The sequence below is a fragment of the Scyliorhinus canicula genome, chromosome 22, assembly GCF_902713615.1.
Source record: "Scyliorhinus canicula chromosome 22, sScyCan1.1, whole genome shotgun sequence".
NCBI lineage: Eukaryota > Metazoa > Chordata > Chondrichthyes > Carcharhiniformes > Scyliorhinidae > Scyliorhinus > Scyliorhinus canicula.
In genome coordinates this window covers 29908787-29935857 of record NC_052167.1, presented here as the reverse complement: position 1 = coordinate 29935857, position 27071 = coordinate 29908787, and the positions used below count along the sequence as shown (strand labels likewise).

Sequence of the window (27071 nt, the reverse complement as noted above, 5' to 3'; positions counted from 1 at the left end):
GGGTGCTCAGTAGGGGTCTGGCCCGCGATTGGTGCCTACCGATCGGCGGGCCGGCATTTCTAAAGGACACACTTTTCCTCTGCCGCCCCGCAAGATCAATCCTTCATGTCCGCGGGGACGGCAACCGCGCTTGCGCAGGTGACGTAATTTAAGCGCCGCTCCTAGCCCCCTGGGGGAGGGAGAATAGGGGACAAGGAGCCGCCTCCAACGCCGGAGTGAAACACTCCAGTTTTCACTCCGGCGTCGGCGCTTAGTCTCCCGTTGGGGGAATCGCGCCCCACATCTTTCGGGACTTGTGGGAGGAAACCCACGCACACACGGGGAGGACGTGCAGACTCCACACAGACAGTGACCCAGCCGCGAATTGAACCTAGGACCCTGGAGCTGTGAAGCAACAGTGCTAACCACTGAGCTACCATGCTGCTCAGATTTACACCCAGAAACCATCTCAGGCCTCTACCTAAAGACACTGTAGATTCATCTTTCCTCCGGTTTCCTCCCACAGTCCAAAGATGTGCAGGTTAGGTGGATTGGCCATGATAAATTGCCCTTAGAGTCCAAAATTGCCCTTAGTGTTGGGTGGGGTTACTGGGTTATGGGGATAGGGTGGAGTTGTTGACCTTGGGTAGGATGCTCTTTCCAAGAGCCGGTGCAGACTCGATGGGCTGAATGGCCTCCTTCTGCACTGTAAATTCTATGATATCTATGATATCTTTCCTCATTCCAGACCCTTCAAATTGGTAAAGATTTTCAACAAGTGACACCATATTTAGAATCTGGCTCACAAAGGTAATATGGGCAGTGTGCTTACCCCCCGTGCCACTACATCACTTGAGTTTATTGTCATCCTTTATTAAGCAAAAGAGATAAGCTTAATTGAAACCCCCATCTTCAACCCTCCATAACCTACAGCCCACCCAAAGCTCTCCCCAGCAAACATGTGCTGACTGACACAAAATGACAGCCAATCAAGCAAAAAAAAAAGGATTTTAAAATTCTCATCCATTCCTGCAAATCCTTCCAGGGCTTCAGCCCTCCCTATTTCTGTAACCTCCTCCAGCCCATCAATCCTCGAGGGTCTCCTCTCTACTCCAAATCATCTCGATTTATCACTCCACTATTAATGACCATGCCTTCACCTGTCCATAGATACGTAGCAGATAGGAGCAGGAGGAGGCCTTTTGGCTCTTCGAGCCTGCTCCGCCATTCATCACCATCATGGCTGACCATCCAACTCAATAGCCTAATCCTGCTTTCTCCCATTCTCCCCAAGTGCTATATCCAGCCGCCTCTTGAATATATTCAAAGTTTTAGCATCAACTACGTCCTGTGGTAATGAATTCCACAGGCTCCCCACTCTTTGGGTGAAGAAATGTCTCCTTTTCTCTGTCCGAAATGGTTTACCCTGAATCCTCAGGCTGTGACCCCTGGTTCTGGACACACCCATCATTGGTAACATCTTCCCTGCATCTACCCTGTCTAGTTCTATTAGAATTTTATAAATCTCTGAGATCCCCCCTCATTCTTCTGAACTCCAGCAAGAACAATCCCAAACTGGTCAATCTCTCCTCGTATGACAGTCCCGCCATCCCTGGAATCAGTCCAGACTCTGTACTCAGAAATTTTAACCCAAACTCTCTCTGCCTGTCTATTCATAAAGAACAAAGAAAATTACAGCACAGGAACAGGCCCTTCGGCCCTCCCAGCCTGCGCCGATCCAGATCCTTTATCTAAACCCAACACAGCTTGCAACCTCTTCTGCATGCAGGGACATCCCAATTTCTTCACAGGCATCAAACTCTGCTTGATAACAGTAAGAAGTCTTACAACACCAGGTTAAAGTCCAACAGGTTTGTTTCAAACACGAGCTTTCGGAGCGCAGCTCCTTCCTCAGGTGAATGGAAGGAGCTGAGGAAGGAGCCGTGCTCCGAAAGCTAGTGTTTGAAACAAACCTGTTGGACTTTAACCTGATGTTGTAAGACTTCTTACTGTGCTCACGCCAGTCCAACGCCGGCATCTCCACATCTTTGAAGGGCTTGGAGACATTTTACTAAGTTACTGTTTAAATGCAATGAAACAGAAAATCCTGAAAATACTCCACAGGCCAGACAGCAACTGTGGAAAAAGAGAAACAGAGAAAGGAGCAGGACCAGAAGATGGAGGAGCAGAAGTAGGCCATTCGGCCCATCGAGTCTGCTCCGCCATTCAATGAGATCATTACTATTCTGATGTGATAATCCTCATCTCTACTTTCCCATCTTATCCCCAGAACCCTCGATTCCCTCACAGATTACAAATCTGTCTCTCAGCCTTGAACACACTTAACCACCCAGCCTCTACAGCTCTCTGCGGTAAAGAATTCCAGATTCACTGCCCTCAGAGAGAAGAAATTCCTCCTTACCTCTGTCTGAAATGGGTGATCCCCATACTCCGAGGTGATGCCCTCAGAGTATCCGTCTTTATGTTACTAGCTAGCTCCCACACTTCAATTTTTCCAACCGTTATTCATCTTTTTGCCATTCTTTGCTGTTCATTATCTCCTTTCCCATCTGCCGCCTGTCTTTGTACAATGATATGTTTTCTCTTTAAGTTTGATACGGCCTTTAATTTTTCTTCAGTTAATCATGACGGTGGGCCTTCCCCCTTGGAATTTTTCTTTCCCCCTGGAATGTTTCAGGTTCGTGATCGATCACCAGAACGAGGGAAATATGGAATGGTTGACAGAGGAAGGGAGGTGGCGGTGGGAGAGGAACCAAAGTCAGATCTGTGATAGGGTGTTTATATCCCTCTCTTTCCCACAACACCTTTCCAAACAAGTGGAGAAGATGCAACACCTGCCCTTTCACCTCCTTACAATTTAATTGACCGTATTTGCTGCTCTCCTCTATGTATTTCCGTGATGTGGAGATGCCGGTGTTGCACAGTAAGAAGTCTTACAACACCAGGTTAAAGTCCAACAGGTTTGTTTCAAATCACTAGCTTTCAGGTGAATGAAGAGGTGGGTTCCAGAAACATATATATATAGACAAAGTCAAAGATGCAAGGCGATACTTTGAATGCGATTCTTTGCAGGTAATTAAGTCGTTACAGGTCAAGATGGAGCAGGTTAAAGAGGTGTGAATTGTCTCAAGCCAGGACAGTTGGTAGGATTTCGCAAGTCGAGGCCAGATGGTGTGGGGTGAATGTAATGCGACATGAATCCAAGGTCCCAGTTGAGGCCGTCCTCACGTGTGCTGAACTTGGCTACAAGTTTCTGCCCGGCGATTCTGCGCTGTCGCGGGTCCTCAAGACTGCCTTGGAGAACACTTACCCGGAGATCAGAGGCTGAATGCCCTTGACTGCTGAAGTGTTCCCCGACTGGAAGGGAACATTCCTGCCTGGTGATTGTCGCGTGATGTCCGTTCATCCGTTGATGCAGTGTGTGCATGGTTTCGCCAATGTACCACGCTTCGGGACATCCTTTCCTGCAGCGTATGAGGTAGACTACATTGGCCGAGTCGCACGACTTTGTACCGCGTACCTGGTGTGTGGTGTTCTCATGTGTAATGGTGGTACCCATGCCGATGATCTGGCACGTCTTGCAGAGATTGCCATGGCAGGGTTGTGTGGTGTCGGGGTCACTGTTCTGAAGGCTGGGTAGTTTGATGCAAACAATGGTTTGTTTGAGGTTGCGCGGTTGTTTGAAGGCAAGTAGTGGGGTTGAGAGGATGACCTAGGAAAGAGGTTGATCTTCATCGATGACGTGTTGAAGACTGCGAAGAAGATGTCGTAGTTTCTCCTCTCCGGGGAAGTACTGGACGACAATACTTGGCTTGCGAAATCCTACCAACCGTCTTTAAACTGCTCCATCTGGATCTGTAACGACTTAATTACCTGCAAAGACTCGCATTCAAAGTATCATCTGCATCTTTGACTTTGTCTATATATATGTTTCTGGAACCCACCTCTTCATTCACCTGAGGAAGGAGCTGCACTCCGAATGCTAGTAATTCAAAACAAACCTGTTGGACTTTAACCTGGTGTTGGAAGACTTCTTACTGTGTATTTCCAGCATTTTCTGTTTTTAATTCAGATTTCCTGTTGTAACATAAATTGAGGGCTATGGCATTTGACAGCACTCATTTGCCAAACAATCTTTTAACAAATAAGCCACGTATTTTTCCAAAAAAGCCAACAAAAATCATCCTCACCAGATCAGCAACTTTGGCTAAATCTATCATGGAATTCAAATCGTTCCCACACTCGATGATTGAGAGACGCCGCTTTTTCCCTATTGGAAACAAAGCATCTGATTAGCCACAAAGATTTGAAAGGACAATGCAAAGGAAGGCCAATCTGCATTGTGCAATTCTGGTCACCACATTATAGGAAGGATGTGATTGTACTGGAGGGGGCGCAGAGGAGATTCACCAGGATGTTGCCTGGGATGGAACATTTCAGTTATGGAGAGAGGTTGGATAGGCTTGGGTTGTTTTCACTGGAGCAGAGAAGACTGAGGGGCGACCTGATCGAGGTGGACAAGATTATGAGGGACATGGACAGGGTGGATAGGGAACAGCTGTTCCCCTTAGTTGAAGGGTCAGTTACGACGGGACACAAGTTCAAGGTGAGGGGTGGGAGGTTTAGGAGGGATTTGAGGAAAATCATTTTGCCCAGAGGGTGGCGACGGTCTGGAATGCACTGCCTGGGAGGGTGGGAGAGGCGGGTTGCCTCACATCCTTTAAAAAGTACCTGGATGAGCACTTGGCCCATCATAACATTCAAGGCTATGGGCCAAGTGCTGGCAAATGGGATTAGGTGGGCAGGTCAGGTGTTTATCGTGCGTCGGTGGAGACTCGATGGGCCAAAGGGCCTCTTCTAAACTGTATAATTCTGTAATTCTATGATTCATTCGGGTAATAATCGGCCTCCGTTTTTGCTTAGATGGGCAGGTCATGCTTCGATAGGCCGAAGGGCCTTTTTACTGTATTATTCTGTAATTCCAATCTTCAAAAAAAATAAAGGACCGAATTTTCAGATCTTTCCTCATTCCTACTGAATTTGTGCTGTACGCCTCTGAGGCTCAACTTCCTGATACGGACCCTAACACTGCACAAGGTCCTCAAACTGAGGCCTTATTACATCGTGCAGAGGCACCCAGGGTATATGGGCCATCACCAGGTAATTATCAGTAGTTTGGTGATAATTGACACTGGTTACAGGGCACAAACTGGAAGGTCTGGGTGCGGGAAACGTTGCACTAATAGATCATACACTCTGGGCAAAGACAGACATTATAACCTCTGCGGTGATCTGTAGGATCGGGTGCTGAAGAATTCGCCGAAATCAAGCACAGCGACCCATCAAGTGGCTTCTTAATCCCGTTTTTACAAATAGTGAAGTTGGACCACCTGATCATTATTACGCTGTACCAAGGTATTCTGAAATGAAGCTGCTTAAAGCCAAGCCTTGTCTTGTAGTGCTAAGAAGGGCCACTTCCACGGAGATCCACAAACTCCCTGCAGTGCAAGAGGCCATTTGGCCTGTCCAGTCTGCCCCAACCCTCCGAAAGAGCATCCCCACCTAACCTGCACATCTTTGGACAGTGGAAGGAAGCCGGAGCACGCGGAGGAAACCCACGTAGACACAGGTTGATCGTGCAAACTTCACACAGACACTCATCGCTGGAATCGAACCCGGGTCCCTGGCACTGTGAGACAGCAGTGTTAACCCGGGTCCCTGGCACTGTCAGACAGCAGTGCTAACCCAGGTCCCTGGCACTGTGAGACAGAAATGTTAACCCGGGTCACTGGCGCTGTGAGACAGCAGTGCTAACCCGGGTCCCTGGCACTGTGAGACAGCAGTGTTAACCCGGGTCCCAGGCGCTGTGAGACAGCAGTGTTAACCCAGGTCCCTGACGCTGTGAGACAGCAGTGTTAACCCGAGTCCCTGGCACAGTGAGGCAGCAGTGCTAACCCGGGTCCCTGGCTCTGTGAGACAGCAGTGTTAACCCGGGTCTCTGGCACTGTGAGACAGCAGTGTTAACCGGGTCCCTGGCGTTGTGAGGCAGCAGTGCTAACCCGGGTCCCTGGCTCTGTGAGACAGCAGTGTTAACCCGGGTCCCTGGCTCTGTGAGACAGCAGTGTTAACCCGGGTCCCTGGCACTGAGACAGCAGAGCTAATCCGGGTCCCTGACACTGTGAGACAGCAGTGTTAACCCAGGCCCCTGGCATTGTGAGGCAGCAGTGCTAACCCGGGTCCCTGGCTCTGTGAGACAGCAGTGTTAACCCGGGTCCCTGGCTCTGTGAGACAGCAGTGTTAACCCGGGTCCCTGGCACTGAGACAGCAGAGCTAATCCGGGTCCCTGACACTGTGAGGCAGCAGTGTTAACCCAGGCCCCTGGCACTGTGAGGCAGACGTGTTAACCCGGGTCCTGGCTCTGAGACAGAAGTGTTAACCGGGTTCCTGGCGTTGTGAGGCAGCAGTGTTAACCCGGGTCCCTGGCACTGTGAGACAGCAGTGTTAACCCAGTTCCCTGGCACTGTGAGGCAGCAGTGTTAACCCAGGTCCCTGGCACTGTGAGGCAGCAGTGTTAACCCGGGTCCCTGGCACTGTGAGGCAGACGTGTTAACCCGGGTCCCTGGCACTGTGAGACAGCAGTGTTAACCCAGGTCCCTGGCACTGTGAGGCAGACGTGTTAACCAGGGCCCTGGCACTGTGAGACAGCAGTGTTAACCGGGTCCCTGGCGTTGAGAGACAGCAGTGCTCACCCGGGTCCCTGGACTGTGAGGCGGCAGTGTTAAGCCGGGACCCTGGTGCTCTAAGACAGCAGTGTCAGCCCGGGTACCTGGCTCTGTGAGCAGTGTTAACCCGGGTCCCTGGCACTGTGAGACAGCAGTACTAACCCAGGTCCCTGAACTGTGAGGCAGCAGTGCTCACCCGGGTTCCTGGTGCTGTGAGGCAGCAGTGCTAACCATTGTGGAGATAAAGAAAGATTTGAGATCTGGAGCGGGGGCTCCTGACTTTCACCAGAAGTTTTCACTGATACGCCCTCAGATCTCTCTACCACGTAATTAGATATTAGTTGAATCTCTCTCAGCAACTGATGCCACTGAGCCTGGATAGTGTCTGTGGCCCAGATTTTGGTCACCCTCCTGTCTGTCCCCACGGTCCCAATGGGTACTTGCTGTCAGTGAAGCAGCTTTAGACTCTGTTTTGCATTGAAGGTGTTTAATCTGGATCACTCATCAGTACCTTCAAATCATACCAAATACTAACATTTATAGACTTACCTGTAATGATAGTGACTGGGCCTCTGATATCTGTTAGTTTCTGCTTGGTGAAGTTGCGAATCAGGCACCGGATCAGGGTACTCTTTCCTACTTTCGGGGGTCCTACAACGACGACGACAATAGGTGGGGGCTCCAAAGGTGTCCGGTCAACCACGGGAATGTGATGCTTCTTCGTTTTCAAGTCCTGGGCCCTGTTTATGATAGTGGTAAATAAAATTATTAACCGCATTCAGAAGATTCCTCTTCCCAAGCCTACGGGTCGGGAAATTAGCCCAGGGTGCTTCTCACTGGAACAGGAGTAGGCCGGTCAGCCGAGAGTCTGTCCCTTCATTCAATTAGCTTCATCTGTCCATCTTGGTTTAACCCTTTAAACCCCGGTCTCCGCACATGCTGCAAGGCTGATAGGTCCTTGCTGCGATGTGATACCGAGAATGGAATGCAGTAATCCAAATGGGATCTAAGCAAAGTTTTATATAAACCACGTCTTCATATTCGAGAGATAGTGAGCAGGTGGTGACTACAGTGAGTTAGGTTCTTGGCCCAACGTTGGGGGTCGACCTGTACGCGAGATTGAAAAAAATGAATATTTTTGACCAAAGCCGATGGATTGGTTTTTACTCAATGTGGTTCGCTGATCAGTCTTAGGTCTCACTTTCTCCACATTAAACCTGTGCCATCAGCAGACCTGTCCTGTCCCCATTTTCCTTTATCCAAGACCTTGATAAATATCACAAAGTGTAGAGACTCGGGTGTAAGTTCCTGTATTTCACCACCAGCCACATCTGCACATTATTCAAACTCCCAGTTTTTTACCTCCTAACCAATTACCAACCACATCAGTTGGTTAACAGCCTGTTACATAGAATGTCTTCCAGAACACCACAGGAGGGCCATTCAGCCCATCACGTCTCTGCCAGCTCTTTCAAAGGCCAATGCCGTTGGTCCCACATCTTGCCTTCCCCATATCACTGCAATGTCTCTCTATCGAGTATTTATCCAACTCCCCTTTGGAAGCTAATGTTGAATCTGTACACATCACCCTATGACGCAGTGCAATCCAAATCCTAAACACTCATTACATAAATATGTTTTTCCTCTTGTTACCCCTCAACTCTCCAATCACCATTCAATCACCAGAAACAGTTTCTTTATTTCATGTAAACGCGTCTTGATTTGTTTTTTAGAAAATATTTCATTGAGACATTTATAATTTTCTTGATTTTAAACATTTTTATCAAATCACCACATGGCCATCCTTGCTCTATCAATCTAACAATAATCCCACAGGCAGGGCTGATTCCAGCAAATCTCTTCTGTATCCCCTGTCCCCCTTCTTCCTCCCAAATACATCACTCCCTCTGTTCTACAATGAGTTTTGTAATAATCCACGGGAGGCAGGAGTTCCGTCACCACACCAATATTTATTTACAATAACGATATTACAGATGCAGCTACAAACAGTGCTGCTAGCAGTCCAGTCAACTTAAGACTGGCTCACAAAGCCTACACAGGTGATTATATGGGCCCTCTCAATGAGCTATCATTGAGGGAGCTCATACTCCAATTGGCCAACCAATAAAGCCAATTGGAGTTCATTACAAGTTTCAGCGAATATGTATCCATAAGACCAGATGAAATAGGAACAGGAAGAGGCCATTCAGCCCTTTGGGCCTGCTCCTCCATTTAATAAGATCATGGCTGAGCTAACACTCACAAAGTCCACTAGATATACAGTTTAGGTGGATTAGCCACGCTAAATTTCCCATCGGTGTCCAGAGATGTGGTTAGGTTACAGGGTGGGATGTGGTGGATGGGGGAGTGACCATGGGTCGGGTGATCTTTAGGAGGGTCGGTGCAGACTCGATGGGCCGACTGGCCTTCTAGGGATGCTATGATCCCTGTCTTCTCACCGTAACCCTGAATTCCGGCACGGATTAAAAACCTAGCGATCTCAGCCTTGAAAAAGTTCACGGACTCCCACCTCCACAGCTTCCTGGGGTAAACAATTCCAAAGATTAACCACTCTTTGGGAGAAGAAATTCTTAACTGAGCTCCCCCTTATTCTGCGACGATGCTCTCTGGTCCTACATCCTCCAATGAATGGAAACATCCTCCCAAACATTCCCTATCTAACCCCCTGGGAACTTATTGTTTCAATCAGATCACCTCCCATCCTTCTCAAATCCAAGGATTACAGACCCAACCTTGGAAATCGTTCCTCATATGGCAGTCCCTCCATACCCGGGATCATCCCAGTTAACCTCCTCTGTACAGCCTCCAATGATAATATATCTTTCCTTAAATAAGGGGACCGAAGCTGGACGCAGTATTCTAAATGTGGCCTCACTAGTACCTTGTACAGTTGCAGCAACACCTCTTTACTGTTATACTCCAGCCCCCTTGAAATAAAAACCAGAATTTCATATTCCTTCCTTATTACCATCCAGGTTTACATAAGAACTAGGAGCAGGAGTAGGCCATCTGGCCCCTCGAGCCTGCTCCGCCATTCAACGAGATCATGGCTGATCTTTTGTGGACTCAGCTCCACTTTCCGGCCCGAACACCATAACCCTTAATCCCTTTATTCTTCAAAAAACTATCTATCTTTACCTTAAAAACATGAAATGAAGGAGCCTCAACTGCTTCACTGGGCAAGGAATTCCATAGATTCACAACCCTTTGGGTGAAGAAGTTCCTCCTAAACTCAGTCCTAAATCTACTTCCCCTTATTTTGAGGCTATGCCCCCTAGTTCTGCTTTCACCCGCTAGTGGAAACAACCTGCCCGCATCTATCCTATCTATTCCCTTCATAATTTTAAATGTTTCGATAAGATCCCCCCTCATCCTTCTAAATTCCAACGAGTACAGTCCCAGTCTACTCAACCTCTCTTCATAATCCAACCCCTTCAGCTCTGGGATTAACCTCGTGAATCTCCTCTGCACACCCTCCAGTGCCAGTACGTCCTTTCTCAAGTAAGGAGACCAAAACTGAACACAATACTCCAGGTGTGGCCTCACTAACACCTTATACAATTTCATGAACAAGAACCCCCAAGTCCCTTTGCGCTACAGCTTTCTGCAGTCTTTCTCCATTTCCAAAATACACCGTCGCATTCTATCTTCCAAAATGAAATCATAACAACAATGAGGTTACTGTGAAAAGCCCCTAGTCGCCACATTCCGGCGCCTGTTCAGGGAGGCTGGTACAGGAATTGAACCCGCGCTGCTGCCTTGTTCTGGCCAGCTGTTTAGCACACTGTGCCAACCCAGCTCCCTGGCACTGTGAGACAGCAGTGTTAACCCGGGTCCCTGGCACTGTGAGACAGCAGTGCTAACCCGGGTCCCTGGCACTGTGAGACAGCAGTGTTAACCTGGGTCCCTGGCACTGTGAGACAGCAGTGTTACCCCGGGTTCATGGCACTGTGAGACAGCAGTGCTAACCCGGGTCCATGGCACTGTGAGACAGCAGTGCTAACCCGGGTTCCTGGCACTGTGAGACAGCAGTGCTAACCCGGGTTCCTGGCACTGAGACAGCAGTGTTAACCCGGGTCCCTGGCGCTGTGAGACAGCAGTGCTAACCCGGGTCCCCGGTGCTGTGAGGCAGCAGTGCTAACCCGGGTCCCTGGCGCTGTGAGACAGCAGTGTTAACCCGGATCCCTGGTACTATGAGACAGCAGTGCTAACGCGGGTCCCTGGTGCTGTGAGGCAGCAGCGTTAACGTGGGTCCCTGGGACTGTGAGGCAGCAGTGCTAACCCGGGTCCCTGGGGCTGTGAGACAGCAGTATTAACCCGGGTCCCTGGGGCTGTGAGACAGCAGTGCTAACCCAGGTCCCTGGTATTGTGAGGCAGCAGTGTTAACCCGGGTCCCTGGTGCTGTGAGGCAGCAGTGCTAACCTGGGTCCCTGGTGCTGTGAGGCAGCAGTGCTAACCCGGGTCCCTGGCACTGTGAGACAGCAGTGCTAACCCCGGTCCCTGGTGCTGTGAGACAGCAGTGCTAACCCGGGTTCCTGGCACTGTGAGACAGCAGTGCTAACCCCGGTCCCCGGTGCTGTGAGGCAGCAGTGCTAACCCGGGTCCCTGGCACTGTGAGACAGCAGTGCTAACCCCGGTCCCTGGTGCTATGAGACAGCAGTGCTAACGCGGGTCCCTGGTGCTGTGAGGCAGCAGCGTTAACGCGGGTCCCTGGCAATGTGAGGCAGCAGTGCTAACCCGGGTCCCTGGGGCTGTGAGACAGCAGTATTAACCCGGGTCCCTGGGGCTGTGAGACAGCAGTGCTAACCCAGGTCCCTGGTATTGTGAGGCAGCAGTGTTAACCCGGGTCCCTGGTGCTGTGAGGCAGCAGTGCTAACCCGGGTCCCTGGGGCTGTGAGACAGCAGTGTTAACCCGGGTCCCTGGGGCTGTGAGACAGCAGTGCTAACCCAGGTCCCTGGTATTGTGAGGCAGCAGTGTTAACCCGGGTCCCTGGTGCTGTGAGGCAGCAGTGCTAACCCGGGTCCCTGGTGCTGTGAGGCAGCAGTGCTAACCCGGGTCCCTGGCACTGTGAGACAGCAGTGCTAACCCCGGTCCCTGGTGCTGTGAGACAGCAGTGCTAACCCGGGTTCCTGGCACTGTGAGACAGCAGTGTTAACACGGGTTCCTGGCACTGTGAGACAGCAGTGCTAACCCCGGTCCCTGGTGCTGTGAGACAGCAGTGCTAACCCGGGTCCCTGGGGCTGCGAGACAGCAGTGTTAACCCGGGTCCCTGGTGCTGTGAGACAGCAGTGTTAACCCGGATCCCTGGGGCTGTGAGACAGCAGTGCTAACCCGGGTCCCTGGGGCTGCGAGACAGCAGTGTTAACCCGGGTCCCTGGTGCTGTGAGACAGCAGTGCTAATCCGGGTCTCTGGTACTGAGACAGCAGTGCTAACCCGGGTCCCTGGCACTGTGAGGCAGCAGTGTTAACCCGGGTCCCTGGTGCTGTGAGACAGCAGTGTTAACCCGGGTCCCTGGCACTGTGAGGCAGCAGTGTTAACCCGGGTCCCTGGCACTGTGAGACAGCAGTGTTAACCTGGGTCCCTGATGCTGAGACAGCAGTGTTAACCCGGGTCCCTGGCACTGTGAGACAGCAGTGTTAACCTGGGTCCCTGATGCTGAGACAGCAGTGCTAACACGGGTCACTGGTGCTATGGGACAGCAGTGCTAAGCCGGTTCCCCGGTGCTGAGAGGCAGCAGTGCTAACCCAGATCCCTGGTGCTATGAGACAGCAGTGCTAACCCGGGTCCCTGGTGCTATGAAACAGCAGTGCTAACGCGGGTCCCTGGTGCTATGAGGCAGCAGTGCTAACCCGGGTTCCTGGCACTGTGAGACAGCAGTGCTAACCCCAGACCCTGGTGCTGTGAGACAGCAGTGCTAACCCGGGTCCCTGGGGCTGCGAGACAGCAGTGTTAACCCGGGTCCCTGGTGCTGTGAGACAGCAGTGCTAACCCGGGTCCCTGGTGCTGTGAGACAGCAGTGCTAACACGGGTCCCTGGTATTGTGAGGCAGCAGTGTTAACCCGGGTCCCTGGTGCTGTGAGGCAGCAGTGCTAACCCGGGTCCCTGGTGCTGTGAGGCAGCAGTGCTAACCCGGGTCCCTGGCACTGTGAGACAGCAGTGCTAACCCCGGTCCCTGGTGCTGTGAGACAGCAGTGCTAACCCGGGTTCCTGGCACTGTGAGACAGCAGTGTTAACACGGGTTCCTGGCACTGTGAGACAGCAGTGCTAACCCCGGTCCCTGGTGCTGTGAGACAGCAGTGCTAACCCGGGTCCCTGGGGCTGCGAGACAGCAGTGTTAACCCGGGTCCCTGGTGCTGTGAGACAGCGGTGTTAACCCGGGTCCCTGGTGCTGTGAGACAGCAGTGTTAACCCGGATCCCTGGTGCTGTGAGACAGCAGTGCTAACCCGGGTCCCTGGGGCTGCGAGACAGCAGTGTTAACCCGGGTCCCTGGCACTGTGAGACAGCAGTGCTAACCCCGGTCCCCGGTGCTGTGAGGCAGCAGTGCTAACCCGGGTCCCTGGCACTGTGAGACAGCAGTGCTAACCCCGGTCCCTGGTGCTATGAGACAGCAGTGCTAACGCGGGTCCCTGGTGCTGTGAGACAGCAGTGTTAACCTGGGTCCCTGGCACTGTGAGACAGCAGTGTTAACCTGGGTCCCTGATGCTGAGACAGCAGTGTTAACCTGGGTCCCTGATGCTGAGACAGCAGTGTTAACCTGGGTCCCTGGCACTGTGAGACAGCAGTGTTAACCTGGGTCCCTGATGCTGAGACAGCAGTGTTAACCCGGGTCCCTGGCACTGTGAGACAGCAGTGTTAACCTGGGTCCCTGATGCTGAGACAGCAGTGCTAACACGGGTCACTGGTGCTATGGGACAGCAGTGCTAAGCCGGTTCCCCGGTGCTGAGAGGCAGCAGTGCTAACCCAGATCCCTGGTGCTATGAGACAGCAGTGCTAACCCGGGTCCCTGGTGCTATGAAACAGCAGTGCTAACGCGGGTCCCTGGTGCTATGAGGCAGCAGTGCTAACCCGGGTTCCTGGCACTGTGAGACAGCAGTGCTAACCCCAGACCCTGGTGCTGTGAGACAGCAGTGCTAACCCGGGTCCCTGGGGCTGCGAGACAGCAGTGTTAACCCGGGTCCCTGGTGCTGTGAGACAGCAGTGCTAACCCGGGTCCCTGGTGCTGTGAGACAGCAGTGCTAACACGGGTCCCTGGTGCTGTGAGACAGCAGTGTTAACACGGGTTCCTGGCACTGTGAGGCAGCAGTGCTAACCCCGGTCCCTGGTGCTGTGAGACAGCGGTGTTAACCCGGGTTCCTGGCACTGTGAGACAGCAGTGTTAACCCGGGTCCCTGGTACTGTGAGGTAGCAGTGTTAACCCGGGTCCCTGGTACTGTGTGGCAGCAGTGCTAACCCGGGTCCCTGGTACTGTGAGGCAGCAGTGCTAACCCGGGTCCCTGGCACCGTGAGACAGCAGTGCTAACCCGGGTCCCTGGGGCTGTGAGACAGCAGTGCTAACCCAGGTCCCTGGTACTGTGAGGCAGCAGTGCTAACCCGGGTCCCTGGTGCTGTGAGGCAGCAGTGCTAACCCGCGTCCCTGGTGCTGTGAGGCAGCAGTGCTAACCCGGGTCCCTGGTGCTGTGAGGCAGCAGTGCTAACCCGGGTCCCTGGTGCTGTGAGGCAGCAGTGCTAACCCGGGTCCCTGGTGCTGTGAGGCAGCAGTGTTAACCCGGGTCCCTGGTGCTGTGAGACAGCAGTGCTAACCCGGGTCCCTGGTGCTGTGAGACAGCAGTGCTAACCCGGGTCCATGGCACCGTGAGACAGCAGTGCTAACCCGGGTCCCTGGTACTGTGCGGCAGCAGTGCTAACATGGGTCCCTGGTACTATGAGACAGCAGTGCTAACCCGGGTCCATGGCACCGTGAGACAGCAGTGCTAACCCGGGTCCCTGGTACTGTGCGGCAGCAGTGCTAACATGGGTCCCTGGGGCTGTGAGACAGCAGTGCTAACCCAGGTCCCTGGTACTGTGAGGCAGCAGTGCTAACCCGGGTCCCTGGTGCTGTGAGGCAGCAGTGCTAACCCGCGTCCCTGGTGCTGTGAGGCAGCAGTGCTAACCCGGGTCCCTGGTGCTGTGAGGCAGCAGTGCTAACCCGGGTCCCTGGTGCTGTGAGGCAGCAGTGCTAACCCGGGTCCCTGGTGCTGTGAGGCAGCAGTGTTAACCCGGGTCCCTGGTGCTGTGAGACAGCAGTGCTAACCCGGGTCCCTGGTGCTGTGAGACAGCAGTGCTAACCCGGGTCCATGGCACCGTGAGACAGCAGTGCTAACCCGGGTCCCTGGTACTGTGCGGCAGCAGTGCTAACATGGGTCCCTGGTACTATGAGGCAGCAGTGCTAACCCGGGTTCCTGGCACTGTGAGACAGCAGTGCTAACCCCAGACCCTGGTGCTGTGAGACAGCAGTGCTAACCCGGGTCCCTGGGGCTGCGAGACAGCAGTGTTAACCCGGGTCCCTGGTGCTGTGAGACAGCAGTGCTAACCCGGGTCCCTGGTGCTGTGAGACAGCAGTGCTAACACGGGTCCCTGGTGCTGTGAGACAGCAGTGTTAACACGGGTTCCTGGCACTGTGAGGCAGCAGTGCTAACCCCGGTCCCTGGTGCTGTGAGACAGCGGTGTTAACCCGGGTTCCTGGCACTGTGAGACAGCAGTGTTAACCCGGGTCCCTGGTACTGTGAGGTAGCAGTGTTAACCCGGGTCCCCGGTACTGTGTGGCAGCAGTGCTAACCCGGGTCCCTGGTACTGTGAGGCAGCAGTGCTAACCCGGGTCCCTGGCACCGTGAGACAGCAGTGCTAACCCGGGTCCCTGGGGCTGTGAGACAGCAGTGCTAACCCAGGTCCCTGGTACTGTGAGGCAGCAGTGCTAACCCGGGTCCCTGGTGCTGTGAGGCAGCAGTGCTAACCCGCGTCCCTGGTGCTGTGAGGCAGCAGTGCTAACCCGGGTCCCTGGTGCTGTGAGGCAGCAGTGCTAACCCAGGTCCCTGGTGCTGTGAGGCAGCAGTGCTAACCCGGGTCCCTGGTGCTGTGAGGCAGTGCATTCACTGCCTCACTGACACGGCTATCAGAGGCTTTGCTGCATTCACTGCCTCACTGACACGGCTATCAGAGGCTTTGCTGCATTCACTGCCTCACCCACACGGCTATCAGAGACTTTGCTGCATTCACTGCCTCACTGACACGGCTATCAGAGGCTTTGCTGCATTCACTGCCTCACCCACACGGCTATCAGAGACTTTGCTGCATTCACTGCCTCACTGACACGGCTATCAGAGACTTTGCTGCATTCACTGCCTCACTGACACGGCTATCAGAGGCTTTGCTGCATTCACTGCCTCACCCACACGGCTATCAGAGACTTTGCTGCATTCACTGCCTCACTGACACGGCTATCAGAGACTTTGCTGCATTCACTGCCTCACTGACACGGCTATCAGAGACTTTGCTGCATTCACTGCCTCACCCACACGGCTATCAGAGGCTTTGCTGCATTCACTGCCTCACCCACACGGCTGTCAGAGACTTTGCTGCATTCACTGCCTCACATACACGGCTATCAGACACTTTGCTGCATTCACTGCCTCACTGACACGGCTATCAGAGACTTTGCTGCATTCACTGCCTCACTGACACGGCTATCAGAGGCTTTGCTGCATTCACTGCCTCACCCACACGGCTATCAGAGGCTTTGCTGCATTCACTGCCTCACTGACACGGCTATCAGAGACTTTGCTGCATTCACTGCCTCACCCACACGGCTATCAGAGACTTTGCTGCATTCACTGCCTGACCCACACGGCTATCAGAGACTTTGCTGCATTCACTGCCTCACCCTCACGGCTATCAGAGACTTTGCTGCATTCACTGCCTCACTGACACGGCTATCAGAGACTTTGCTGCATTCACTGCCTCACTGACACGGCTATCAGAGGCTTTGCTGCATTCACTGCCTCACTGACACGGCTATCAGAGGCTTTGCTGCATTCACTGCCTCACTGACACGGCTATCAGAGGCTTTGCTGCATTCACTGCCTCACCCACACGGCTATCAGAGACTTTGCTGCATTCACTGCCTGACCCACACGGCTATCAGAGGCTTTGCTGCATTCACTGCCACACTGACACGGCTATCAGAGGCTTTGCTGCATTCACTGCCTCACTGACACGGCTATCAGAGACTTTGCTGCATTCACTGCCTGACCCACACGGCTATCAGAGACTTTGCTGCATTCACTGCCACACTGACACGGCTATCAGAGACTTTGCTGCATTCACTGCCTGACCCTCACGGCTATCAGAGACTTTGCTGCATTCACTGCCTGACCCACACGGCTATCAGAGGCTTTGCTGCATTCACTGCCTCACTGACACGGCTATCAGAGACTTTGCTGCATTCACTGCCTCACTGACACGGCTATCAGAGACTTTGCTGCATTCACTGCCTCACTGACACGGCTATCAGACACTTTGCTGCATTCACTGCCTCACTGACACGGCTATCAGAGGCTTTGCTGCATTCACTGCCTCACTGACACGGCTATCAGAGACTTTGCTGCATTCACTGCCTCACCCACACGGCTATCAGAGACTTTGCTGCATTCACTGCCTCACTGACACGGCTATCAGAGACTTTGCTGCATTCACTGCCTCACTGACACGGCTGTCAGAGACTTTGCTGCATTCACTGCCTCACTGACACGGCTATCAGAGACTTTGCTGCATTCACTGCCTCACTGACACGGCTATCAGAGGCTTTGCTGCATTCACTGCCTCACTGACACGGCTATCAGAGGCTTTGCTGCATTCACTGCCTCACTGACACGGCTATCAGAGACTTTGCTGCATTCACTGCCTCACCCACACGGCTACCAGAGGCTTTGCTGCATTCACTGCCTCACTGACACGGCTATCAGAGGCTTTGCTGCATTCACTGCCTGAACCACACGGCTATCAGAGGCTTTGCTGCATTCACTGCCACACTGACACGGCTATCAGAGGCTTTGCTGCATTCACTGCCTGACCCACACGGCTATCAGAGACTTTGCTGCATTCACTGCCTCACTGACACGGCTATCAGAGACTTTGCTGCATTCACTGCCTCACATACACGGCTATCAGAGACTTTGCTGCATTCACTGCCTCACTGACACGGCTATCAGAGGCTTTGCTGCATTCACTGCCTGACCCACACGGCTATCAGAGACTTTGCTGCATTCACTGCCTCACTGACACGGCTATCAGACACTTTGCTGCATTCACTGCCTCACTGACACGGCTATCAGAGGCTTTGCTGCATTCACTGCCTGACCCACACGGCTATCAGAGACTTTGCTGCATTCACTGCCTCACATACACGGCTATCAGAGACTTTGCTGCATTCACTGCCTCACTGACACGGCTATCAGAGGCTTTGCTGCATTCACTGCCTGACCCACACGGCTATCAGAGACTTTGCTGCATTCACTGCCACGGCTATCAGAGACTTTGCTGCATTCACTGCCTCACTGACACGGCTATCAGAGACTTTGCTGCATTCACTGCCTCACCCTCACGGCTATCAGAGACTTTGCTGCATTCACTGCCTCACTGACACGGCTGTCAGACACTTTGCTGCATTCACTGCCTCACTGACACGGCTATCAGAGACTTTGCTGCATTCACTGCCTCACCCACACGGCTATCAGAGGCTTTGCTGCATTCACTGCCTCACTGACACGGCTATCAGAGGCTTTGCTGCATTCACTGCCTCACTGACACGGCTGTCAGAGACTTTGCTGCATTCACTGCCTCACCCACACGGCTGTCAGAGACTTTGCTGCATTCACTGCCTCACCCACACGACTATCAGAGACTTTGCTGCATTCACTGCCTCACATACACGGCTATCAGAGACTTTGCTGCATTCACTGCCTCACTGACACGGCTATCAGAGGCTTTGCTGCATTCACTGCCTCACTGACACGGCTATCAGAGACTTTGCTGCATTCACTGCCTCACCCACACGGCTATCAGAGGCTTTGCTGCATTCACTGCCTCACTGACACGGCTATCAGAGACTTTGCTGCATTCACTGCCTGACCCACACGTCTACCAGAGGCTTTGCTGCATTCACTGCCTCACTGACACGGCTATCAGAGACTTTGCTGCATTCACTGCCTCACTGACACGGCTATCAGACACTTTGCTGCATTCACTGCCTCACTGACACGGCTATCAGAGACTTTGCTGCATTCACTGCCTCACTGACACGGCTATCAGAGGCTTTGCTGCATTCACTGCCTCACATACACGGCTATCAGAGACTTTGCTGCATTCACTGCCTCACCCACACGGCTATCAGAGACTTTGCTGCATTCACTGCCTGACCCACACGGCTATCAGAGACTTTGCTGCATTCACTGCCTCACTGACACGGCTATCAGAGACTTTGCTGCATTCACTGCCTCACCCACACGGCTATCAGAGGCTTTGCTGCATTCACTGCCTCACCCACACGGCTATCAGAGACTTTGCTGCATTCACTGCCTCACTGACACGGCTATCAGAGACTTTGCTGCATTCACTGCCTCACTGACACGGCTGTCAGAGACTTTGTTGCATTCACTGCCTCACCCACACGGCTATCAGAGGCTTTGCTGCATTCACTGCCTCACCCTCACGGCTATCAGAGACTTTGCTGCATTCACTGCCTCACCCACACGGCTATCAGAGACTTTGCTGCATTCACTGCCTCACTGACACGGCTATCAGACACTTTGCTGCATTCACTGCCTGACCCACACGGCTATCAGAGACTTTGCTGCATTCACTGCCTCACTGACACGGCTATCAGAGGCTTTGCTGCATTCACTGCCTGACCCACACGGCTATCAGAGGCTTTGCTGCATTCACTGCCTCACCCACACGGCTATCAGAGGCTTTGCTGCATTCACTGCCTCACTGACACGGCTATCAGAGACTTTGCTGCATTCACTGCCTCACTGACACGGCTATCAGAGACTTTGCTGCATTCACTGCCTCACATACACGGCTATCAGACACTTTGCTGCATTCACTGCCTCACTGACACGGCTATCAGAGACTTTGCTGCATTCACTGCCTCACTGACACGGCTATCAGAGACTTTGCTGCATTCACTGCCTCACTGACACGGCTATCAGAGACTTTGCTGCATTCACTGCCTCACCCACACGGCTATCAGAGACTTTGCTGCATTCACTGCCACACTGACACGGCTATCAGAGACTTTGCTGCATTCACTGCCTGACCCACACGGCTATCAGAGACTTTGCTGCAGTCACTGCCTCACTGACACGGCTATCAGAGACTTTGCTGCATTCACTGCCTGACCCACACGGCTATCAGAGACTTTGCTGCAGTCACTGCCTCACTGACACGGCTATCAGAGACTTTGCTGCATTCACTGCCTGACCCACACGGCTATCAGAGACTTTGCTGCATTCACTGCCTGACCCACACGGCTATCAGAGGCTTTGCTGCATTCACTGCCTGAACCACACGGCTATCAGAGGCTTTGCTGCATTCACTGCCACACTGACACGGCTATCAGAGGCTTTGCTGCATTCACTGCCTGACCCACACGGCTATCAGAGACTTTGCTGCATTCACTGCCTCACTGTCACGGCTATCAGAGACTTTGCTGCATTCACTGCCTCACCCTCACGGCTATCAGAGACTTTGCTGCATTCACTGCCTCACTGACACGGCTGTCAGACACTTTGCTGCATTCACTGCCTCACTGACACGGCTATCAGAGACTTTGCTGCATTCACTGCCTCACTGACACGGCTATCAGACACTTTGCTGCATTCACTGCCTCACTGACACGGCTATCAGAGGCTTTGCTGCATTCACTGCCTCACTGACACGGCTATCAGAGACTTTGCTGCATTCACTGCCTCACCCACACGGCTATCAGAGACTTTGCTGCATTCACTGCCTCACCCACACGGCTATCAGAGGCTTTGCTGCATTCACTGCCTCACTGACACGGCTATCAGAGGCTTTGCTGCATTCACTGCCTGACCCACACGGCTATCAGAGACTTTGCTGCATTCACTGCCTCACTGACACGGCTATCAGACACTTTGTTGCATTCACTGCCTCACCCACACGGCTATCAGAGGCTTTGCTGCATTCACTGCCTCACTGACACGGCTATCAGAGACTTTGCTGCATTCACTGCCTCACTGACACGGCTATCAGAGGCTTTGTTGCATTCACTGCCTCACCCACACGGCTATCAGAGGCTTTGCTGCATTCACTGCCTCACCCTCACGGCTATCAGAGACTTTGCTGCATTCACTGCCTCACTGACACGGCTATCAGAGACTTTGCTGCATTCACTGCCTCACTGACACGGCTATCAGAGACTTTGCTGCATTCACTGCCTCACTGACACGGCTATCAGAGACTTTGCTGCATTCACTGCCTCACTGACACGGCTATCAGAGGCTTTGCTGCATTCACTGCCTCACCCACACGGCTATCAGAGACTTTGCTGCATTCACTGCCTCACTGACACGGCTATCAGAGACTTTGCTGCATTCACTGCCTCACCCACACGGCTATCAGAGGCTTTGCTGCATTCACTGCCTCACTGACACGGCTATCAGACACTTTGCTGCATTCACTGCCTCACCCACACGGCTATCAGAGGCTTTGCTGCATTCACTGCCTGACCCACACGGCTATCAGAGACTTTGCTGCATTCACTGCCACACTGACACGGCTGTCAGAGACTTTGCTGCATTCACTGCCTCACTGACACGGCTATCAGAGACTTTGCTGCATTCACTGCCTCACCCACACGGCTATCAGAGACTTTGCTGCATTCACTGCCTCACCCACACGGCTATCAGAGACTTTGCTGCATTCACTGCCTCACTGACACGGCTATCAGAGGCTTTGCTGCATTCACTGCCTCACTGACACGGCTGTCAGAGACTTTGCTGCATTCACTGCCACACTGACACGGCTATCAGAGGCTTTGCTGCATTCACTGCCTCACTGACACGGCTATCAGAGACTTTGCTGCATTCACTGCCTCACTGACACGGCTATCAGAGACTTTGCTGCATTCACTGCCACACTGACACGGCTATCAGAGGCTTTGCTGCATTCACTGCCTCACCCACACGGCTATCAGAGGCTTTGCTGCATTCACTGCCTCACCCACACGGCTATCAGAGACTTTGCTGCATTCACTGCCTCACTGACACGGCTATCAGAGACTTTGCTGCATTCACTGCCTCACTGACACGGCTATCAGAGACTTTGCTGCATTCACTGCCTCACCCACATGGCTATCAGAGGCTTTGCTGCATTCACTGCCTGAACCACACGGCTATCAGAGGCTTTGCTGCATTCACTGCCACACTGACACAGCTATCAGAGGCTTTGCTGCATTCACTGCCTGACCCACACGGCTATCAGAGACTTTGCTGCATTCACTGCCTCACCCACACGGCTATCAGAGGCTTTGCTGCATTCACTGCCTCACATACACGGCTATCAGAGACTTTGCTGCATTCACTGCCACACTGACACGGCTATCAGAGGCTTTGCTGCATTCACTGCCTGACCCACACGGCTATCAGAGACTTTGCTGCATTCACTGCCTCACTGACACGGCTATCAGAGACTTTGCTGCATTCACTGCCTCACCCACACGGCTATCAGAGGCTTTGCTGCATTCACTGCCTCACATACACGGCTATCAGACACTTTGCTGCATTCACTGCCTCACTGACACGGCTGTCAGACACTTTGCTGCATTCACTGCCTCACTGACACGGCTATCAGAGACTTTGCTGCATTCACTGCCTCACCCACACGGCTATCAGAGGCTTTGCTGCATTCACTGCCTCACTGACACGGCTGTCAGAGACTTTGCTGCATTCACTGCCTCACTGACACGGCTATCAGAGACTTTGCTGCATTCACTGCCTCACTGACACGGCTATCAGAGGCTTTGCTGCATTCACTGCCTCACCCACACGGCTATCAGAGACTTTGCTGCATTCACTGCCACACTGACACGGCTATCAGAGACTTTGCTGCATTCACTGCCTCACTGACACGGCTATCAGAGGCTTTGCTGCATTCACTGCCTCACTGACACGGCTATCAGAGGCTTTGCTGCATTCACTGCCTCACTGACACGGCTATCAGAGACTTTGCTGCATTCACTGCCACACTGACACGGCTATCAGAGGCTTTGCTGCATTCACTGCCTCACTGACACGGCTATCAGAGACTTTGCTGCATTCACTGCCTCACCCTCACGGCTATCAGAGACTTTGCTGCATTCACTGCCTCACTGACACGGCTATCAGAGACTTTGCTGCATTCACTGCCTCACTGACACGGCTATCAGAGACTTTGCTGCATTCACTGCCTCACTGACACGGCTATCAGAGACTTTGCTGCATTCACTGCCTCACTGACACGGCTATCAGAGGCTTTGCTGCATTCACTGCCTCACTGACACGGCTATCAGAGACTTTGCTGCATTCACTGCCTCACCCACACGGCTATCAGAGACTTTGCTGCATTCACTGCCTCACTGACACGGCTATCAGAGGCTTTGGTGCAGTCACTGCCACACTGACACGGCTATCAGAGACTTTGCTGCATTCACTGCCTCACTGACACGGCTGTCAGAGGCTTTGCTGCATTCACTGCCACACTGACACGGCTATCAGACACTTTGCTGCATTCACTGCCTCACTGACACGGCTGTCAGAGACTTTGCTGCATTCACTGCCTCACCCACACGGCTATCAGAGACTTTGCTGCATTCACTGCCACACTGACATGGCTATCAGAGACTTTGCTGCATTCACTGCCTCACTGACACGGCTATCAGAGACTTTGCTGCATTCACTGCCACACTGACATGGCTATCAGAGACTTTGCTGCATTCACTGCCTCACTGACACGGCTGTCAGAGACTTTGCTGCATTCACTGTCTGAACCACACGGCTATCAGAGACTTTGCTGCATTCACTGCCTCAGTGACACGGCTATCAGAGACTTTGCTGTATTCACTGCCTGAACCACACGGCTATCAGAGACTTTGCTGCCTTCACTTTGTGTTCGGCTTTCAATTTATCGACTATTTCGGTATTTTGGCAGGCTGGGCACAGCAAAGTGACATCATTGGATTTCTGTGCATGCATGGACCAGTATCATATAACACTGGCAGGAAAGAAGAAATATTGGTTTGTGTGACCTGCTGACATTGGTCTGCCAACAATACCGGCAGGAAAGAAGAAAGAAGCCTTGTGCCTGGCAAACCCAGGAAAGCTACAAGATGAGAAGCTGGAGGGTGACTGCAATCGGTGCACAGATGCTGACACAAAGAGAAAGCAGACAGACAGAAAGAGAAACACAGGGAAGCAAATCACCCTCAGTAAGAGATCGTTTTTCCTGCCTGACAGAAGCTCTTGGAGGAGGCACCGTGTGAGCTGGCTAAAAAGGTCTAAAACCTGGTAAGCTGTGTGAATAACTCAGACGCTAAAGAGCTGGGCCAGAAGAAGCCAAACCATAACACTGGATATTATTGTATTAAGTTGATCTTTTCTATCCACCCTAGTTATGACTGTAACATTACATTCTGTAGTCTTTCCTTCCTTCCCTATGCACGGTATGCGTTGTTTGCATAGCATGCAAGAAACAATACTTTTAACTGTATACCAATACAAGTGACAATAATAAATCAAATCAAAATATAGCAATTCTGTTGAAAAGGAACGCTGGAAAGCTACAGTACCAGAACGGTCATCACCCTCGGGAGAAAGTTAAGAAGATGTTAATCATGCCCATGAAACATAAAGGGTGAACCGAAATAGAAAATGTTGGAAAATCTCAGCAGGTCTGGTAGCATCTGCAGGGAGAGAAAGGAGCTAATGCTTCGAGTCCGAGGACTCTTTATCAAAGCTAACAGAGAAAATTAGAAACGTTTATACTATGGAGTGAGAATGAAAGATGAATCACAGCCACAGAAACCCAGTAATGGCCACAGAAACCAAGGGGAAAGAGTGTTCATGGCAGTCCCCAGAGAGAACAAAAGATGTGAAAGGCCAAACAGCAGAGAAACTAACATCAGAGGATGAACTGTAGATGTGGGGGGAGGGGAAAGCAAAGAGGAGAAAGGTGAAGGAAAGGTGGATAAGATGGGGGGGGAATTAAATATACATTAAGAAAGGAAGAAATGGTAAAAGACAGTTAAAGACCAGATGGAAGGCCATCGAATTGAACAAGTTCAGATGATCATCTCTACCCCACTTCGACCCATTTGTTTTCATCCAATTTCATTTTAACTGTCTTTTCTCTCCCTACAGACCTGCTGAGATTTTCCAGCATTTTCTCCTTCGTTTCAGATTCCAGCATCCGCAGTAATTTTCTTTTATCCAATGTAACGGGTGAAAGCTTTTGTCAAATAATCTGAATGAACAACGAACTGCGAATTGTGGAATTGTGCTGCTCTGCAGAGGGAGAATACTATGTAAGACAGATCTTTTTTATCAGCGATTTAATTTGCATTGGTTCTGATTTGAATTGAAGTAAAAGTTACAAAATGTGAAAATCACAATGTTATGTTCTGCATTGGGATGCTGTTTAGTAAATTTGGTTGACGGCTCCTCCTCAGGGATCATTTCTCTTGGGTAATGTTTCACGGCAATGACAGGAAACTCGCCCGGTCTGTGGTCCAGGAGATATTTTGCATTCCCACACCTTTCCCAATTGTTTTGTCTGCACTGATCCTGGTCCCACTGCATTCCTGCTTCTCCAGCCTCCCATTCAGCAGAGATCCACAATCATTTTCCTCCCCTGCACCACCCTCCCCCTCAAGGTGTTCCGGGTCATTTTGTCCTTACCTGTGGAACGTTTTGGCCATGCGCACTGCAGACTGGACAGTGAAAGCTTTGGGATTTCTCTTGTGTGGATCCCCTTCATCTCCCACTCCCAGCCCCTTCAGGCGGCGCTGTTTCTTCCTGGTGGCTTTGGGCCCACTGTGCCGCTGATGATGGGCCTTATTAACCCCGTCCTCCATGGTCCTCCTGTCCCAACAAAACACTCAGTCACATCTGCAGCTTCTCACGTTCCAGTTCATCGCTCACATTCTCCCTCCAGCTGGCAGCTGTGGGCTAGTCCGCTGCGCCTGCCCACTCACTCACTCAGCGGACTGACCTCCAGCCAGGGCACTGAGATTGGTGCGACTCTGGCAGCTAGTGTCTCATCCGCTCCCCCCCCCCCCCCCCCCCCCCCGCAACGTTGCACGACCCCCCAATCTCTGGCACACCCTGTCCCCCCCCCCCCCAATCACTGACACACCCTGTCCCCCCCCCCCCAATCACTGACACGTCCCATCTCCCCCCCCCCCCCCCCAATCACTGACACGTCCCATCTCCACCCCCCCCCCAATCACTGACACGTCCCCATCTCCACCACCCCCCCCCCCCAATCACTGACACGTCCCATCTCCACCCCCCCCCCAATCACTGACACGTCCCATCTCCACCACCCCCCCCCCCAATCACTGACACGTCCCATCTCCACCACCACCCCCAATCTCTGGCACACTCTGTTCCCCCCCCCAAAATCACTGACACGTCCCGTCTCCCCCCAATCCCAGACACGTCCCGTCTCCCCCCCCAATCTGACACATCCTGTCTCCCCCCCAATCTGACACGTCCTGTCTCCCCATTGTCACTGTCCGCCTTTCACTCCTTCCCCCTGTCTCCCCCCAGTTCCTCTCCCCCTCCCTCACCTTTATTATTGATTATTTTCCTCCCACGTGGCCTTACTCTCCGGCGGCAGTCTGTGTACCGGAAGTGCTCAGTCCGCCTCTCAAACACGTCCCCCGGTCCGCGCTCCCGGTGCTCTGGTCGTCGCGGTTTCCGGTTCCGGTCTCGGGCGCAGGGGTTCTGCTTCCGGTCTCGGCACCGGGCAATCTGCTTCGTGATGAGCTCGGCTGCTCCCCCCGGCCTCGGGCCCAGCCCCCCACCCCCCCTCGGGCCCAGCCCCCCCCCCCCCCCCCCCCCCTCGGGCCCAGCCCCCCCCCCCCCCCCCTCGGGCCCAGCCCCCCCCGCCCCAGAGACCCCTGTCTGTCTGGAGTCTGCACCTTCTGTAATAATAAACAATAATCTTTATTATATATACATGATGGACTGGGGTGAGCACAGTAAGAAGTCTGACACCAGGTTAAAGTCC

General features: G+C 52.7%; 1 protein-coding gene across 1 annotated transcript in view; it reads right to left on the bottom strand.

Moving 5' to 3' along the window:
- Positions 1–26729, bottom strand: part of bms1 (BMS1 ribosome biogenesis factor) — a 122426-nt gene extending 95697 nt beyond the window's left edge. The window contains exons 1-4 of the mRNA XM_038782908.1: positions 26629–26729; positions 25736–25918; positions 7272–7462; positions 4191–4270 (exon numbers count right to left, since the gene is read on the bottom strand). Coding sequence (XP_038638836.1) covers positions 4191–4270; positions 7272–7462; positions 25736–25911 — 447 coding nt within the window. The 5' untranslated portion in view covers positions 25912–25918; positions 26629–26729. The remainder of the gene's footprint in view (positions 1–4190; positions 4271–7271; positions 7463–25735; positions 25919–26628) is intronic.
- Positions 26730–27071: the final 342 nt, after the last annotated feature.